This window comes from Lissotriton vulgaris, chromosome 10 (assembly GCF_964263255.1).
Source record: "Lissotriton vulgaris chromosome 10, aLisVul1.2, whole genome shotgun sequence".
NCBI classification, from domain to species: Eukaryota; Metazoa; Chordata; class Amphibia; order Caudata; family Salamandridae; genus Lissotriton; species Lissotriton vulgaris.
The window spans coordinates 280,415,218-280,434,555 of record NC_141698.1 but is presented as its reverse complement, the minus strand read 5'-3'; the positions used below and the strand labels follow the sequence as shown (position 1 = coordinate 280,434,555).

General features: G+C 46.8%; 1 protein-coding gene across 1 annotated transcript in view; it reads left to right on the top strand.

The window, feature by feature from the left end:
- The window catches only part of SMARCC1 (SWI/SNF related BAF chromatin remodeling complex subunit C1), an 810,451-nt gene that overhangs the window by 48,979 nt on the left and 742,134 nt on the right, over positions 1–19,338 (top strand). Inside the window, exon 3 of the mRNA XM_086939759.1 lies at positions 3,695–3,780. Coding sequence (XP_086795885.1) covers positions 3,695–3,780 — 86 coding nt within the window. The remainder of the gene's footprint in view (positions 1–3,694; positions 3,781–19,338) is intronic.

Below are 19,338 nucleotides of genomic sequence, written 5' to 3'. Positions count from 1 at the left end.
ATATCCGTCAGACCCCAGTGCGACTGCCAGTCCCTCCTACCTTTAGCCACACGGCGAACCGGAGAATCAGGGAGGGGGGGATGTGAGCGGTCATTCTCCACATCTACTACTGAATTGAAATCCCCGCCGAGCAGGAGGGGCCCGGAAAAGAAGTGGACCAACGAGCCCGATAACCTGGAAAGGAAGGCAAGCTGGTCCACATTGGGTGCATAAACACAGCAAATGTTTAGGTCCCTCCCCCCCAGATTGCCCGAAATGGCCACGTATCGACCCTCCGGATCCACCACTGATTTCGTAACCTGAAAAGGAACCCCAGCTCTGATCCAAATTAGCGCCCCCCTGGCATACGCGGAGTACGAAGTGCAAAAAACCTGCCCCCTCCACCTACGCTGTAGCGCCGCCCCTTCCGCCTTGTTAAGATGGGTCTCCTGCAGCTGGCCATTTGCACCCCTCTACGCACTAAATAAGCGTGGACTTTGTGACGTCTAGACATAGTGTGAAGCCCCCGTACATTCCAAGTAATGCATTTCACATTAGCAACATCAGCCATTGTCCCATATTGTTCGTGCAAAGTCTCTCCATCCGGGTCCCAACAAAGAAAGAGCAACAATCAACCCAGCACCGATGGCGGCCATTTTCCCCAACCAAAACACAACAACCCCGGTTCGACCCAAACCCTTGCCCACCCTCCCCAGAACAGGACCCAAATAGTACCATCTAGTTCCCATCCAAACCATACCCCCAACAAACCCTCTGTCCCCGACTAATCCTGCAGTCGCCACCGCAGGAAGGCCTTAAGGGCCAGGTGCGGGCTGGGCGTTGGCAACGGGCCCTCGATGCTCGGGCTACCGAGACTAAAGTGAGCCTAAAACAATAAGAGAAAACCCTCATGGCACGAGCAGGGCACCCCACCTCCACTTCCCCGGGGATTATGATCAATCGCCTTCCCCCGCCACCCCCGCTGCGGGCCCCCACCCAAATGGACGCAGCTCACCCCGTCAACCCTGTCCATCCAGAAGGTCCTCAACCGAGTTCGGAGTGATCACCGGCGTGTGGACACTGTCGGTCACCGATTCCTCCGAGTCCGTTGGTACCCCCTCGTCACCAAGGTCCGCTTCCTCTTTAATGGTACCATCCCGTGAGCCAGACAGTGCAGACAACACCTCCAACACTCCCTTCCACTCCGTCGACGTCTCCGCAGTCGAGGGTCCGCCTGACCGGCCACGGCGACTCCGAATTCTTTTGGACCGCCGCCGCTGTCCAGGCTCCACTGCTAGTTGAGATGAGGAGCCAAAGCCATCCTTTCCGGCTCTATAGAGTTCGAGCCAGTTACAGACATCCTCCGGGGAATCAAAGAACTGAGTCTTGTCATCGACGATTATGCGGAGCCTTGCAGGAAACAGGAGCGAGTATTGGATGTCCTAGCTCCGGAGCTCGCGCTTGACCGCCAGGAATGAGAACCGCCTGCGCTGGGTCTCATAGGTGTAGTCTGGGAAGATATTCACCTGGCTATTCCCCACCTTGAATGGGCCATTATGTCTGGCGGCATTAAGGATGAGGTCTCTGTCCCGAAAGTGCAATAACCGTGCCACTACCGGTCGCGGGGCACGGCCCTGTTGCGGCGGCCTCGTTGGGACTCTGTGTGCTCGCTCCAGAGTGTAGAAGGAGGATAGACCCTCCGGGGCCACCGTGTCCCGTAGCCAGGCTTCCAAGTAGGCCACCATGTCGCCATCTTCAATCTTCTCCGGCAGGTCCACCACTCGAATGTTATTTCGCCTGTTGCGACCTTCCGCGTCCTCCGCTCGCCGCTCCAGGGCATCGATCCGGGATAGGGCATCCTTCATCGTCGCGGCCAGGGTTCTCTGTGCCGGCTCCAAGGTTTTTATCGAGCCCTCTACTTCCTTGACCCTATCCGAAAGCTTGCCGTGGTCCGCTCTAAGGAGGCCCAGACTCGTCGTCACCTGGGCAATGTCCTGCTGGAGGGCCGAGCGTGTGGTCGCGATCGCCTCCAGGACCCGGTCAAATTGTTGCTGCAATGGCGCACCACCAGAACTCTCCGGGTCCCCACGTTCTTCTTTGTCCGGGGCCTCCGAGTCTGAGGCGGCTGGGGTGGTCCCCTTGGCTCCCCTCGGTTTCCCCATGGCGCAGGAGTCACACGGTGGAGAGTCAGTCAGAGGCGCCACCGAGTGCGGGCGTCGGCTATGTCTCTCTCGGCTAGTGGCCTTCGGGCCGAGGGCCGGCGATCTCCGTCTCCAGGGCCTGTTGGACCTCCACAACTTCGGGCCGCGCCACCACCGCGTCGTCGGAGGGCACTGAGGAGGAGGCGGGGACAATCGGCGCCAGGTCGGGCAGGCCAGTTTGGCCGATGAGGACCTGGAACGAGGGTCACCAACACCACCGGAGACTTTGCGGCGCAAAGGCGCCGTGCTGCCCATGGAAGTAAGGCACTCGGGGGGATGCAGCCAGGCGCGGCTCAGGGGGTCGGCATCGCAGCCAGGGCCGCCAGGCGACCGTGAGTCGAGGTCCACTGTAGTATGGGCATCCGATCATCCAGGAGCGATCGCCGTGTTCAAAGTCCGATCAGAACGACACCCAGACCATCACATCACAGGGAGATAAAAAGGTGGAGGGTGCGCTGTAGCTAACGACGCTCCTCCAGACTAAAGGTCCCGACCAAGGGGACAAAGAGGTCCGGGCGCCATGTTGGGCCGCACTCCGCGGGTCCACAAACTTCGATTTTCCGTCGGATCAACTCATGTTCGAGTTGCACCAGGTGCCTCGGCTGGTCCCAATCAGTCCGATCGACGGTTTGCGGGGACATAACATAACCTAGCATAACGAAACCTAGCATAACGAAACCTAGCATAACGAAACCTAGCATAACGAAACCTAGCATAACGAAACCTAGCATAACGAAACCTAGCATAACAAAACCTAGCATAACGAAACATAGCATAACGAAACATAGCATAACGAAACATAGCATAACGAAACATAGCATAACGAAACCTAGCATAACGAAACATAGCAAAACTCAACATAGTATAGCATAGCAAATCATAAAACATAGCATAACAAAACAAAGCGTAGCATAACATAGCGTAACAAAACAAAGCGTAGCATAACATAGCGTAACAAAACAAAGCGTAGCATAACATAGCGTAACAAAACATAGCATTAAGTATGATGGATTCATAGTAGCGGGCTAGCTAGCTTTAACGGGCATTGACTGTAAGCAACTCTGTCAACCCAGAAGCAGTCACTCGGTCACCTTTGCTCTTGTATTGCAGTGGCTTCATTAATTAAACAGTGCCCATATTTATACTGTGAGCACTTTACTTGTGGAAATGGCAGGGATCACAAAACTTTGATGAATCGAAATTCACAACTGAGGCTGTTAAGTTCGCGCAAAATGAAACCCCAAAGATAAATTAAAAAACATTGCCATTTGCAATGTGAATTGCTCCAACAAATACAAGACTTATTGCAAAATACAAAAACATTGTCATTTATAATGCCAGTAGCTCCAGCTCCAACAAATGGCAGACCTATTGCATTTCCAATGCTTGTTCTTTTTAACCAGCTGACCATAGTGCTTAAGTTTAGCTTTTTTAGTTTCCAGAGAAAGAAAGTTACCTAGTTAATCACATCTTTGTTAGGAATTACCCCCTAAATGCCTTTTCTTTCATTTTAGGCAAAGTGCTTTATGGATTTTAAGGGTGCTGGACCTCTGTGCCATATTCTTGGAGCTGCTTACAAGTACAAAAACGAGCAAGGCTGGTAAGTATTAATTTATTCTCGTATTTGCCAAAGATTTCATGATAATACACTTTAAAGATTAAAAAAGTGACATACAGTGGACTTTTTAGATTAAAAATATGTTTATTGTAGGTGGGCAACCAAATTATTGTCTGTCACATTTCAAAGTGGCTCACTGTTAAAAACTTTAACATTCAACAAGCATTATAAATATTATCCTTGACAAATGTTAACTTTGTAATATATTTTGGCACGCAGTGCTCCTGCCATCAGGCAGGCCCAATGAGTGGGGCAGGTTCTGAAACACCCACAGGGCCCTATTGGCCACCCATCTAACCATGAAAATGTAGTGCCCTGTCAACTGTCCCAGGAGGCCCAGACTTCAAATTTGATATAGCCGGTTCCTTTAGAACAGATACAATTATTCTTCTTTTGACCCTCTTTAAAACTTATTTGGTGCTCTAAAGTTCAGTGTATAGTGCTGTTAAGGCTGGTCATAATAATGTGGAGGAGACTGTTACAATGGTTGGAAAAATGGCCAAATTCAGTGTTGGTTCTGAACTAATTATATCTTGAAGGTGCACACTTTCATATTAGTCACTTCAAAGATATCTCATAACCTTGGTTCCAGATTGTGGTCTAGACTCAAAGCCTCAAATACGATGCCCCATGTGGGTGTCTTTTGTGACCCCTGTACACCCTATTGGGGTCATTTTTCATCCTAGGGTCTATCCTGGTTCATAGAAACCAGGATGGGCTAGACCATCTTGCAGGGAGCAGTTTTGATAATTTATCTTATGGGGATATACTTGTTAAACAAAATAAAGACCTTAAGGGCACCCCCAGTATCCCTTTAATATTGGGTGCCTTTGATATGGTAAAAAATAGAAAAGGTGGGTGTTCTGAAAAAGATGTAATGTCTCAACACCCTATTGTGTTTTCACATGTTTCGGCTCTCATGTTTAGGCCACCTAGGGTTCGGGCTTTCGTCCGGACCTGTGTATTTGTTGTGCTATCTTGATTGTACCCGGTTGTTATAGTCTTATAAGCCAGGATCATTTAAGACAACACTTGATGTACAACGCATAACAAAAAAGTATACCCACCTACTTGCTTGTTTACTCTGGAGGATCATAAATTGATGCCTGTAGCATAAAATATGGTAAAAACAGAGTAAATTAATTCACTGAGTGATGGATTCAAGTCACAATTATTGACTCTGATAGACAAGGTGTGAGACATAACACATACACTGCATACTAGCATGCGTTTAAATGCAGCACCATGTCCAGATGTTGCTAGATCACTGTGCATTCATTAACGTTTTTGCCACTGGTATTAACGCTTTTAGTGAATTAATCTCTGCTTCACTGCAACCATATAACAAGCATTTACAATGCAACGGTCTCACCTTTGCAAAAGTTGGAGCTATTGGCATTGTAATTGACATTTTATTTTATGTATGTGTGGTTTTGAAAACAGATAAATAAATGGAATTGTCATTTACAATGCCAATAGCTTAATGTCTCGCAAATGCGAGACCTATTGCATTTGCACACACACACACACACAGCCACACACACTCACAGAACCACACACACTCACAGAGCCACACACACGCACACTCAGAGCCACGCACACTCAGAGCCACGCACACTCAGAGCCACGCACACTCAGAGCCACGCACACTCAGAGCCACGCACACTCAGAGCCACGCACACTCAGAGCCACGCACACTCAGAGCCACGCACACTCAGAGCCACGCACACTCAGAGCCACGCACACTCCGAGCCACGCACACTCCGAGCCACGCACACTCCGAGCCACGCACACTCCGAGCCACGCACACGCACACAGCCACACACACGCACACAGCCACACACACGCACACAGCCACACACACGCACACAGCCACACACACGCACACAGCCACACACACGCACACAGCCACACACACGCACACAGCCACACACACGCACACAGCCACACACACACAGCCACACACACAGAGAAGTGTGGCTCAATGGTTAGAAGAGGCAGACTATGAAGCAGAGGTCAGACCCGGGACCAGGGTTCAATTCCCGACGTGGCAGGGTCTTGAGCCCAGAATGTCCACGGACTCGATAATTCTCGCTTCGGTGCCTGCTCGAATCACAGGTTCACACTCTGCAACTCCGGGCAATAGCTTCCTTAATCTCCACTATGGCCCCCCGCGGCGGAATGACTGGCTTTCTACTTGGGGGTGCCCAGTACGGGTTATCTCACAGAGAAAAACCTGGACGGGTTCCCAAAGCAAGCGCTTGGAGACCGTTGGTGATAATGCGCTATATAAATTACAATTACACACACACACACACAGCCACACACACACACAACCACACACGCACACACACCGGCCCTCGACCCCCACAGCAGAACAATGCTGCCTTAGGAGACAAAGCCACGGCTGGTCTCTGAAGCGGTGCACACGAAGATACAGCTGTGGGGATGGAGGAGCCTCAAAGTAAATAGGACACAAGCTGCTGGAAGCAGAGTTCTAACCTCCTCAGTGCACCGATAGATACAGAGGGAGCGAAATCCTGGCTCAATCCCACAAATTTAAAAGCGCCCCCCCCCCCCCCCCCCACCTCTATGACAAGAGAACTCCCGGTGGCTTAATGTCTACATCCTCCCGTCAAGAGGCTGCCCTGGCGAAGGATTAAAACCTGGGAATAAACAGTTGATGGCCCAGGACACCACAGGACATACAGATCCAGAAGACGCATTTACAATAAATTTGGACTTCATTAGCTCGTTTTGAGTCCATATTTGTTATTAAAATCTTTAACCACTTGGATGCTATGGCTCCTCTGGCTCTTCCATGTAATTTCCATTGAAATCAATGGAAACTCCATGACGAGTTACCCTTGCCATTAGCGGCGAAGAGGTTAAATGTATACGTTTCTAAATGTTGACAAACACAAAAATTACGGATGGATGGATCTGTTCATTACTGGGGCAAACAGCAACATCTCGCTTTTTAATTAATGTATATGTATTAAGCACACCTATAAACCCTTCTAGAATATATTTTTCCCGATTCAAATATACACCACGAAACCATAAAAACTTCTATTTATAACTCATCCCTAAAACTTAAGAAATCTCTTAACCCTGAAACCACTGTACACATTACACATACGAATGCACGTAGTCCTATCAGAATCAGTGACGGATGTAATGCGACCGAACTGTAATCCGCTGTTAATGACCGAAGTCCTGGTATGTGGAACCAGCACACCCGTGATCGGCTGCCCTGGAGCCCCGGACCTCACACCGCCATGACTCCTGCAGGGGTCAGCCGAGACCCTGGGCTCTGGCCGCCCACCGCCTTGGGCCATCCCGCGCCCTGGCACCCCCGGGAGTCTGGAGCTCTGTTGGAGGTCATGGCAGAGCAGCCAACGTTCAAACCAACTAGGAGATATTGTGTCAGTGCCAACGAAGGTCAGCAGCGCCGATCATTCATTTCAAGGCACTAGACCAGGTCACTCATTTGAACTGCATTGGGAATGATCGCTGCTGTTTTATAGCTGAGAAATGTATTTACAGGGTATACCCCAACAAAATGGTGAGAGATGCGCTCAAGAGACCCCGGCCCTGAGAAGACCACCCAGTTAACTACCCGGCTTCGGTCACTACTCCGACAAAGTATGCAGGGCGCAACGGTAAAGTCCAAACCCGTCACAAACAATTCTCGCGCTACTGTGCAATCAACTAGATCCCATTCCCCTTACCTAGCGCCGATCCAGAAAGTCGCAGCAACAGAAAACAAGCTATAAACCATGTTGTGTGTGCACCCAAGCTGCTCTGACGGACCCGAACGCTCTGCTTTCACATCAAAAATGGCGGCCGCAAACATCCTGGAAAAAAAAAAGGGAAACACCCACTATGGCCCACCTCTGCATGGGGGCGGGGCTTAAAAAAACAAACGCCCACGAATCTGCTCTAAAAATGATTGACATTATTCTCTTCCAATGGCTAGCCTCCATTTATGGAGCTAGCCAATGGAAGAGAGAGGCGGGTTCAACCCCAGTAACTGAAAAACTAAATTTCTCGAGCTGCCCGACACTGCTGCGCAGTGTGCGCCAGTCGAGACCTAAAAACACAGCAAAGTGCTATATAACATAGTAAATATATCCAATACATGATCCTACATAGGGCTTATCGTACACCGCACCGCCTTAACCATATATATCCTAACACAAAGCTTTCCTGTCTTTGATGCCAGGGGGCGGACGCGGATTTACTGCATATGCTATGGGATTGTCCGCTACTAAAAGTATACTGCCACATGATTAGACATAGAGTGCATGAGGGCACCAGTGCGGATGTTTGGTCAGCGGCAGACATTTGTCTGCTGGGTCTACAGAAATACCCCAAGCGACAGAAGGTTCAGTATACGTTTGCCTATCTGGCAATACTCATAGCAAAACAAGCCATCACAATGAGGTGGAAATCTGCTTCTCCCCCCGCACCACTTTCTTGGCACACTGAAATGGTCCGGTGGAGTACTGCAGAGAGTGCAATTATTAGGCAAGAAGAATTTCGAGGCCTGCGTAAGATTCCTATCTCTATGGAGTGGGACCAAATGCTAGAAACATTTAAAGCCATAGATATTCACACTCCTTCGACTTATCCAAATAGGCCTTCTTCACCCATATCTCCACCCTTATCTCCCACATCCCCATCAGTCAACCTGACCAAATCTGTATAACACTATACTCTTCCATGCCTTTATTGTCTAGGGATGTATAAATGTATATGTTTATATCTTTGTTTTACTTAAGTGAATACCAATACATCATATGTTTCGCTATATAAAAGTGGGCCAGGAACTGGGGGGAATTTGATGTATTAATATTGTACTGTATAGAATAATATATAATCCCGAGTTTTCTTACACCCGGGTCTCCACATGTAATCGAGATCCGACAATTACCTTTTTAGGTCTCGCCTGTCGATGCGCATGCGCATCGAGCAAGGCGAGAGTATTGCGAGTTATCCACTCTTTATCTACACTGCAAGGAATCGTGGCGATTCCTTGCAGTGCCCGTGACTTTTAAGGTCAATGCGCATGCGCATTAAGCTTATGCGCATGCGCATTGACCTTAAAAGTCACGGGCGCGTGCATGTCCGTCTTTGTTTACCCGCTCCGCCCCCTCCCGCCGTGTCGCCTTGTTTTTTCTGTATATTTAAGCCCTCGTGTCGTAGTGCTTTTTTTTACCCACTCTCAGCATAGTGTATTTTTCCCCTCCACATGCCCCCCATTCCAGTCTGCCATTAAAAAAAACTGCTATGATCCGGCCAGTCATGGCATTTCGCAAAATCACGTAATTGTAGAACTTTGTCAGTATCATGGCTCACCTTGTATCTTTTTACTCACACTACAGTCCTCGGGCATTTAAATTGGTTTAAAATGTAACCCAATGTCAGAGTCAGGCCAAACGCTACAAATCACCCAAAATTATCCGTTAATGTGTCATACCTGCAGGGAAGTAGTTAACAGGTAAAGGACATAAGGGACCCATGTGACTTCCAAAAATGGCGTTTTATTTCTTTAAAAACAGGGGAAGGGGACATGGTATCCCTGCTGCGCCATCGAATAAAGTATACTGAAAGCCTGCAAAATAAACGCCTCTCCGTGGAAACTTCTGTCTGGAACAGTGTGTTAAAGCATCCTGGTCACTCATCTGGCTTTAAGGAACAAGAACAGACAGCAGCAGCTGGGGCTTTCATTCCCGTCCAGAACACGTGCTTTGAATTCGACTGTGAACTGCTGCAAATCCAATTAGCCCATTTTACGTACTCTTGCTTTCATGAGGCCAGTATCCAATTCGACCTTAAAGGTGGGAATGCGCCACCAGCCGGGGAGGTGAACGGCGGCTTGTCCGTCTCAGACCGGACTCTCCAGGGGCCGTACTTGGATGTCGTTTTCTGAGCTGCGCCTGCGCAGTTGCCTCTGCAGCGTTTTGAGTGCATACATCAACTGAAATCATCTCCAAGCAGAGCTCGGAAACAGTCAATACATACCCTGTTTTTCCGAGCTCTGATGTAAGCAAAACATGCATTACCTCAGACATTTCGAGTTAATGTATGTGTCCAAGACGCACAGACGTATCTTGCGCTGACGCAAAAAGCGGCATCATAATATGGCTCCGAGTGTGCTGATTTAGTTGCTGCCAGTTTAGAATGAGGCGGTCAGCTCGCAGAGGCATGGACGGCCTTGCACGCGCAGTGACCCAATCAATGCATGGCCGCCGTTCTCCTTGTTTATTTATTTTTGGACTTAGGAATCTATATAATTTAGAATTATTAGATACAAATAATTTGTTTGCTGTTTAACCAATGGTGTTGTCATAGATAATTACAACTAAATATTTTGTATGTTTATCTGCCTTCTGTATTTTATACGAGCCATGCCTGATTTGTCCAGTACAAAAACTCAATAAAAATGTTTTTTTTTTAAAGTACTATATGACATAGATTGGTTATTATGTTACAGTCTATATATAGGTATACAAATGAGCCCATTCGTTGGCTTGGATCCCTGGCTTTACCTTTGTTATAAATTCTGCTGTCTGAGCTTTACATGGCACTTATCATTCCAAGGGTACCACACCTCTGTTGTCTATTTAGTTGCTGCTCTGCCCGCTCGATGTTTACCATTGATTTGGTATTGCTTCCCGAGTCCCATATCTGCAGTCGGGGAATGGGGTGGTGGTCGTGCTTCAGAACGTTCATCTTGTGTGACCACGCAGCAATTACGTGGCTCATATAGGACAATGGGAATGAGGTTTTTTAGGTCTCGCGACCTATCAATGCGCGCAAGCGCATTGAGCGGAGCGAGAATTCAAGTGCTCGAAATCCTCGTCAAACCAAGGGCGGCTTGCGCTGCGGTTTTCATTAAGTTAACGTGAATCACGTGACCAAACAAGCACGCGCATCGGCCTCCCTCTCTCCTAAGTGCATTTTTTTTTAACGGCCGCACAGCACATCAAAGGGCTTCGCCCAGCGTGTGCTCTGCGGCTTCTCGGCTTCTCCTCCCTTAATTATTTATGGCTGGCCGGCCGGCCGTACTTTCAGTTTCCCGGCCGCTCATCTTCGCAGCACATCAAAGGGCTTCGCCCAGCGTGCGCTCTGCATTCGCAGTTTCACAGACCATTCGGAAAGTATTCGTTTCACTATCCTGTTATGTTCGAATAAACTTGAGGCTGGAATGTCTTCGTTTTTTACCACACACGTTTTGGGGATCGTATACTTCCATAATCTGCTGCAGCGAAAGCCAAAATCCTTAAATGCTAATTTTTTATACACCGTACAGTTTAACTTTCAGAGTTCTCTATGTTTTTAATTACTTAAGTTGCTACCACTAGTGATATTGGAGACCGCATCTTGTAATTGGTGCAGCATCAAGCTGTTGGAGCATAAATGTTAACCCGAGCATAGTTGGAAACTGTAACTGTTCCTCCTCCTCTGGTTGCAACTTGGTGTTGTGAACGAAGACGAGACTCCTTGCATTTGGCATTGTCCACACCGTTTGTTTGTTTGTCCGCCCTCTCGAGATCTCCCTCTAATTAAACAGCCCTTCTTTCTGTAGTGGCTGTACTTTTTCAGCGTTAACTTGGTTCTTGGAGGCCAGTCTATGCAAATCTCTTGTCTGCCTCTTATTTCTGAATATATTTTCAGTTGTTCGATGTGCCCAAGTAACCTATAAAACTGTCCCCCTATGTATCTCCACCTGCACACCCCTTGATGTTTATCTGCTGGTATTTTACCCATGCCTTTGCACGACAGCTTGCTCCTATAATTTTCTCTTTGTGATGTTTGTTCCTACATTGGTTACATACAAATTCTTTGGGCTCCTATATCTGTGATATGATTTACTTAACATAGGCGTTTTGCTCTCGGGTGGCATCTTCAAGGTGCCTTTATTCTGGCCATTAATGACTGTGCTAAAAAGGTTTTGACGGCTTTGTGCTCGTACAACTCTGACTGCACGACTTTTTCTCCCCTGTTAGGTCCCTGACAGTCTCCACATGCTCCTTCAATTATTATTTCTGACAGTTAAGCCTTACGCGAAAAGAGGATCTATCAGTGAACTTCTTGCGCATCTTTAAGCTGTATATCCCAAAATAAATATTTTTCTCATCTGCATATTATTAAAGTAATAACTTAGTGGGTAGCGAAGACGAGACTCCTTGCATTTGGCATCGTCCACACCGTTTGTTTGTTTGCCCGCCCTCTCGAGATCTCCCTCTAATTAAACAGCCCTTATTTCTGTAGTGGCTGTACTTTTTCAGCGTTAACTTGGTTCTTGGAGGCCAGTCTATGCAAATCTCTTGTCTGCCTCTTATTTCCGAATATCTTTTCAGTTGTTCGATGTGCCCAAGTTACCTATAAAACTGTCCCCCTAAGTATCTCCACCTGCACACCCCTTGATGTTTATCTGCTGGTATTTTACCCATGCCTTTGCACAACAGCTTGCTCCTATAATTTTCTCTTTGTGATGTTTGTTCCTACATTGGTTACATACAAATTCTTTGTGCTCCTATATCTGTGATATGATTTACTTAACATAGGCGTTTTACTCTCGGGTGGCATCTTCAAGGTGCCTTTATTCTGGCCGTTAATGACTGTGCTAAAAAGGTTTTGACGGCTTTGTGCTCGTACAACTCTTTGACTGCACAACTTTTTTTCTCCCCTGTTAGGTCCCTGACAGTCTCCACATGCTCCTTCAATCATTATTTCTGACAGTTAACCCTTACGCGAAAAGAGGATCTATCAGTGAACTTCTTGCGCATATTTGAGCTGTATATCCCAAAATAAATATTTTTATCATCCACATATTATTAAAGTAATAATTTAGTGGGTAGAAGGAAAATTTGTCTTAGTTTTGCATATAAATAAGGGTTGTATTCTACCCATGTTTGTAGGTGAAATGGGCGTTCTAATTTGTAGAGCTCTATGGCGAAAACTTATCGGAGTCTAAACATTCTACATAGAGAAAGTAAGTTTACCATATTTAATTTAACAATACAGATCTCACGACCTCAGGTGAGGCAGCAGATCTGAAATAACCACCCGGTCTCCAGTAAGATTTCACTATTGTTCTTCAGACACACACCTAAAACAAACCCTTTTATAGGCGCAAAGCCTTGTGCTCCTCTACATGGTCTTCTACTTGGACCCAACTCTCTTGCCTTTCTAGGATTCATGAAGACTAAGTTCTCAGTTCTTAATGACCTACACCCAATTTTTTTCTCAGAGCAAACAAACCACTTTCACTGTGTACAAATCAGCCACTAAATGTCTATTTGCTTCCCATTTTTACCTCAAATGTTAATAAGTTTTTACCTCTGTGCATGAGGGTGACAGACACCCCCAAACACCCACACACACAACCCCACTTACAACCCCACCACCATACACGTAACAACTCACACATACAACCACTCGCACATACAACCACTCGCACATACAACCACTCGCACATACAACCACTCGCACATACAACCACTCACACATACAACCACTCACACATACAACCACCCACACATACAACCACCCACACATACAACCACCCCCACATACAACCACCCCCACATACAACCACCCCCACATACAACCACCCCCACATACAACCACCCCCACATACAACCACCCCCACATACAACCACCCCCACATACAACCACCCCACACACAACCACTCACACACCTCTCGCCCTCACTCTATCTCTCTATCGCCCTCACTCTATCTCTCTATCGCCCTCACTCTATCTCTCTATCGCCCTCACTCTATCTCTCTATCGCCCTCACTCTATCTCTCCATCGCCCTCACTCTATCTCTCTATCGCCCTCACTCTATCTCTCTATCGCCCTCACTCTATCTCTCTATCGCCCTCACTCTCTATCAATCTATCTCTCTATCGCCCTCACTCTCTATCAATCTATCTCTCTATCGCCCTCACTCTCTATCAATCTATCTCTCTATCGCTCCACCAAAGCATCACTCAGGGGCACCACAGCATCACTCAGCACAACCACTCACACACACAACCACTCACACACACAACCACTCACACACAACCACTCACACACAACCACTCACACACACCCACTCACACACACACCCACTCACACACACAACCACTCACACACACAACCACTCACACACACAACCACTCACACACACAACCACTCACACACACAACCACTCACACACAACCACTCACACACACATCCACTCACACACATCCACTCACACACACAACCACTCACACACACAACCACTCACACACACAACCACCCACACATACAACCACCCACACATACAACCACCCACACATACAACCACCCACACATACAACCACCCACACATACAACCACCCACACATACAACCACCCCCACATACAACCACCCCCACATACAACCACCCCCACATACAACCACCCCCACATACAACCACCCCCACATACAACCACCCCACACACAACCACTCACACACCTGTCGCCCTCACTCTATCTCTCTATCGCCCTCACTCTATCTCTCTATCGCCCTCACTCTATCTCTCTATCGCCCTCACTCTATCTCTCCATCGCCCTCACTCTATCTCTCCATCGCCCTCACTCTATCTCTCTATCGCCCTCACTCTATCTCTCTATCGCCCTCACTCTATCTCTCTATCGCCCTCACTCTCTATCAATCTATCTCTCTATCGCTCCACCAAAGCATCACTCAGGGGCACCACAGCATCACTCAGCACAACCACTCACACACACAACCACTCACACACACAACCACTCACACACAACCACTCACACACAACCACTCACACACACCCACTCACACACACAACCACTCACACACACAACCACTCACACACACAACCACTCACACACACAACCACTCACACACACAACCACTCACACACACATCCACTCACACACATCCACTCACACACACAACCACTCACACACAACCACTCACACACATCCACTCACACACACAACCACTCACACACACAACCACTCACACACACAACCACCCACACATACAACCACCCACACATACAACCACCCACACATACAACCACTCCCACATACAACCACCCACACATACAACCACCCCCACATACAACCACCCCCACATACAACCACCCCCACATACAACCACCCCCACATACAACCACCCCACACACAACCACTCACACACCTGTCGCCCTCACTCTATCTCTCTATCGCCCTCACTCTATCTCTCTATCGCCCTCACTCTATCTCTCTATCGCCCTCACTCTATCTCTCCATCGCCCTCACTCTATCTCTCCATCGCCCTCACTCTATCTCTCTATCGCCCTCACTCTATCTCTCTATCGCCCTCACTCTATCTCTCTATCGCCCTCACTCTCTATCAATCTATCTCTCTATCGCCCTCACTCTCTATCAATCTATCTCTCTATCGCCCTCACTCTCTATCAATCTATCTCTCTATCGCTCCACCACAGCATCACTCAGGGGCACCACAGCATCACTCAGCACTACCACAGCATCACTCAGCACTACCACAGCATCATTCAGCACTACCACAGCATCACTGGTTCAAATATGTTCTCTCAATGTTTGAAGCTTTATTGCAAATGTCACAAAAAAAGTTAATATTTCACTTCTGTTCTTGGATTTTAGTCACTGAACATAATCTTCACAACAGTTATTTACAAAAGTTTAAGCTATTGCCATTAAAAATTACAATCACTTTTATTTCAGTATTAATTATTTAAAAAAATTAAAAGCCAATGTTAATTGTAATATCAATACATCTAAGTAAAGGCAATACAAAACATGTGACATTACAAATACTAAAAGTGACACATATGCTAAAGTTAAAAGTATTGGCATTGTAAATCACAAAACGTAAATAGAAAATGTCATTTACAAAACCAATAGCTCCAACTTTCCTACTGCGAGACCTATTGGCAACGCCAGTGCTTGTTATCCATTGTAGTCATACTGGTGAAATTGAGCAGCGTTTTTCTACACTCCATTCCTGTCATCGCATGTATGCATGACCTGTGTGAGGTGAGAAATCTCTGCAAGGCTTCTGCTTGTAACTAGGACTGGGGCCAAGGCTGGCTAGTCTTCCTGCTGGGTGAAGGTACGTCCCTCAGGGAAACCAAGAACATCTGCCCTTGAGCCTGGAGCACTAGTGTCTGTCTGCTTTCCAAGACCAACAACCATAGAAAATTGCCAATGCTGCTACTTATTTTAAATCAATTTTAGAAAAAGATGTGCGAACCAACCGTCACTTCATCTTTAAGCTCATTTGTAGCTTTTGTTTCGCTTTTTTCATACTGCTTGATTTTTTCAAAAAAGTTTTTTCAATATACAAAAGTACATTAGACAGTACCTCGTGACAATACTGTACAGAAATTGCACAAAACTGTAAAATCTACTCAATTCTCACCATTCTCGCCACTGATGCATTCATACATTCCATACTCTTAACATATATTCCTAATACACTCCTACAATATAAAGTATAAGCCAAACAAAAATGCTTTTCACAATCTACATTTGCTAGAAATACTCAACTTTACAATTTTTTACACGGAAGCGACTCGCAAACTAACAATAGTATGAGAGACAAGTACCATCGCTGAGCACACGACGGCCCCGATTCTATTAACAAAACGGGCAAGAATCTCCCCAACAACACTGTAGCAAGTTGGAGGCACCCACACCACCGTCGCTGGTTCAGAATTGATCAGATTGGCAAAACTAAATCAACTTTCATTATACTCACTGTTGCTGACTGATTCACTTATGGCATCTGGTTTTGAACTCACTCAGAGTGAGGTTTGTTCCTGATGAGAACCCCTTACTCATTGGGGTTTGAAACCCGTAGACCATTGGAGTAACCAAACATTTTGCTTGGTGTAAATTGTATGCTTATGTTGTATTTTTTTTCCAAATCAATTTGGGTTATTAAATGTAAAAAAGTCTCTGTAAAAAAATTGTACAGTTGAGCATTTCTATCAAATGTAAATTGTGAAAAGCATTTTTGTTTGGTTTATACTTTATATTGTAGGAGTGTATTAGGAATATATGTTATGAGTATGGAATGTATGAATGCATGAGTGGCAAGAATGGTGAGAATTGAGTAGATTTTACAGTTTTGTGCAATTTCTGTACAGTATTGTGTGGGGGTAGTGTCTAATGTATTTTTGTATATTGAAAACACTTTTTTGAAAAAATCAAGCAGCATGAAAAAAGTGAAATAAAAGCTACAAATGAGCTTAAAGATGAAGTGACGGTTGGTTCGCACATCTTTTTCTAAAATTGATTTAAAATAAGTAGGAGCATTGGCAATTTTCTATGGTTGTTGGCTAACAGGACAGCACCAACTGACTTGGCCCCAGCCCTACCGGCCTGTCGATCCTGGAACCTGCTACTGCTTAATCCTGGCGACTCCTGCGGACAGCAACCTTAGGACACCCGGAGGACCTGCCTGCCTTGACCCTCTGAAAGACTGGGACTCCCATAAGCAGAGGCTCTGCTTCAACAACCATACCCCTGGTGCCAGCCAGGAAGCACAAGACCAACCCACTCTGCACCCGCCGAGCCCGGCCCTGCCCGAGTGATCCAAGACCACGAGGACGTCCCCCCGGCGACTGGGACCCGAAGTCCAGTGCCCAAAGACCCTCCTCGACGACCCAGACGATGCCCGCAGCCTCAGAACCAGGGACCCCTCCAACCGCGACCAGCCGAGAGTAAGATTTCCCGACTCACAAACACACCCCTGCACCTGGCGCCCCACAACCCCCTGTGCCCTCCTATGGGGTACCTACCTCTTCTCCAAGATCCCAACTTGCCTCTCGAAGTGTTGGTCGCACCTGAAGAATCTCCGTCCCCGAGTCTGCAGGCTTTGTTCCCTTTTTACCTTTTTTAATTGGATAACATTAAGCGCCCGACAGCTCAAAAGCACCCTGCACCCAGTCGCCCAAGTGCCTCTGGCAGTTCAACCTTCGTCCTAATCTACTTCCCCATTTGCCCTGAGCAAGTGACCAGGAGCCCAGCTCCCACAGCTGCGTGGCCTGCTAGCCAGCAGCCACCAACTGAAGGCCCCCGGCCTCTCATTGGATAACATTGGGCCTAACTACCTCTGCACCTGGCTGCACCTGTGCCGCTGAGGGTGTGCCAACTGTACCTACCTGACCTGGGGGACCCCTGAGTCTAGCCCAGAACCTCAACTTCACCAGTCGAGTACTCACCTGGAAACCTATAAATATGCCTATAAAATCAGCCGAATACCGAATTCCAAAGTACTCACTTGTGATCAGGAGAGAAGCCAGTACTGTACCTTGTAGCCCAGTACTGAACCACAAAAGTAATCCTAACCGGGTTTACTAGTAACCTGAATTTTCTCCATAGGAATCCATTGTCTGCTTTTCGGTGAATTTTCTTCTAAGTGTCTACTTTTGAAAACTTGAAATATTCCTTAAAAATCTTACCAACTACTGAAACATAATTACTTACCTGTCTTAAGTAGAGATCCCAGTGCTGGACCTAGGAGCCCAGTACTGGATTACAAAAGTAACTAGAACGTGCTTTACCTGTAACCTGAATTTTCTCCCATTAGGTAACATTCCTAGATTTTCACTGAAAAGTTTCTAAGTGTGAACTTTTAAAATACCTTTATATTCCTTACAAATTATTGCAATAACCAAAACGTTTTTACTAAACTGTTTTCAGCTTAGACCCCAGGACTGAATCTAGGATCCAGTCCTGGAATTTCAAAAGAAATCTACAAAGTAATCAACTGTATTTTTGTAGAAAAAACCCATTGAGTTCAATGCTAAATTGTGTTTAGAACTGTGTTGCCTACTGCAACCCCTGTACCTATTGTGTTTACAAAGTCATTACCTTTCTGCAAAGTAATTACCTGAGATCACTCATCAATGAGAAAAGTATATTTTATTACCTATTGGTTCTAAAAATAAAACAACTATATATGTTTATATGAAAACAATTGGCCTGGAGATCAGTCCTTGAGCGCGTGAAACCTTTTGCTGACTGTGTACAACAAATGCCTTACACTGTCCTCTGGTACTGCTCGACCAAGCTACCACTTTTGAGAGTAAGGTCAGACCTGACTTTAACCTCTGTTATACCTCTGGGGTTTGTGGTCTCTATACACACTGAACCTTACTTGGGTCCAGTATATATAGAGCCACTTTCTCACAAAAAGTGAGCAGGGGACCCACGGCTGGGAAAACCTGCCAACTTAGGGCGAAGAAAGCAATCACAAGGAGATGATGGACAGAGCACTGAAATGTTTCAGACACTCACCGCCTAGTCACAGATCTGGGTGGAATCCATCGTTGTTCTTTAGCTCACTACCCCACCCCAGTTTAGCCCCAGCTATATGCAAATCAGCCTTGACCCTGGTCCTCCTGGGAAAAGTCCAGCCCAAACTGCCAAGCCAGGTCTTCCCTGGACTGGAAACAAACGTCCTGGGACCGGTTTCGGGTTAACACCTCATCAG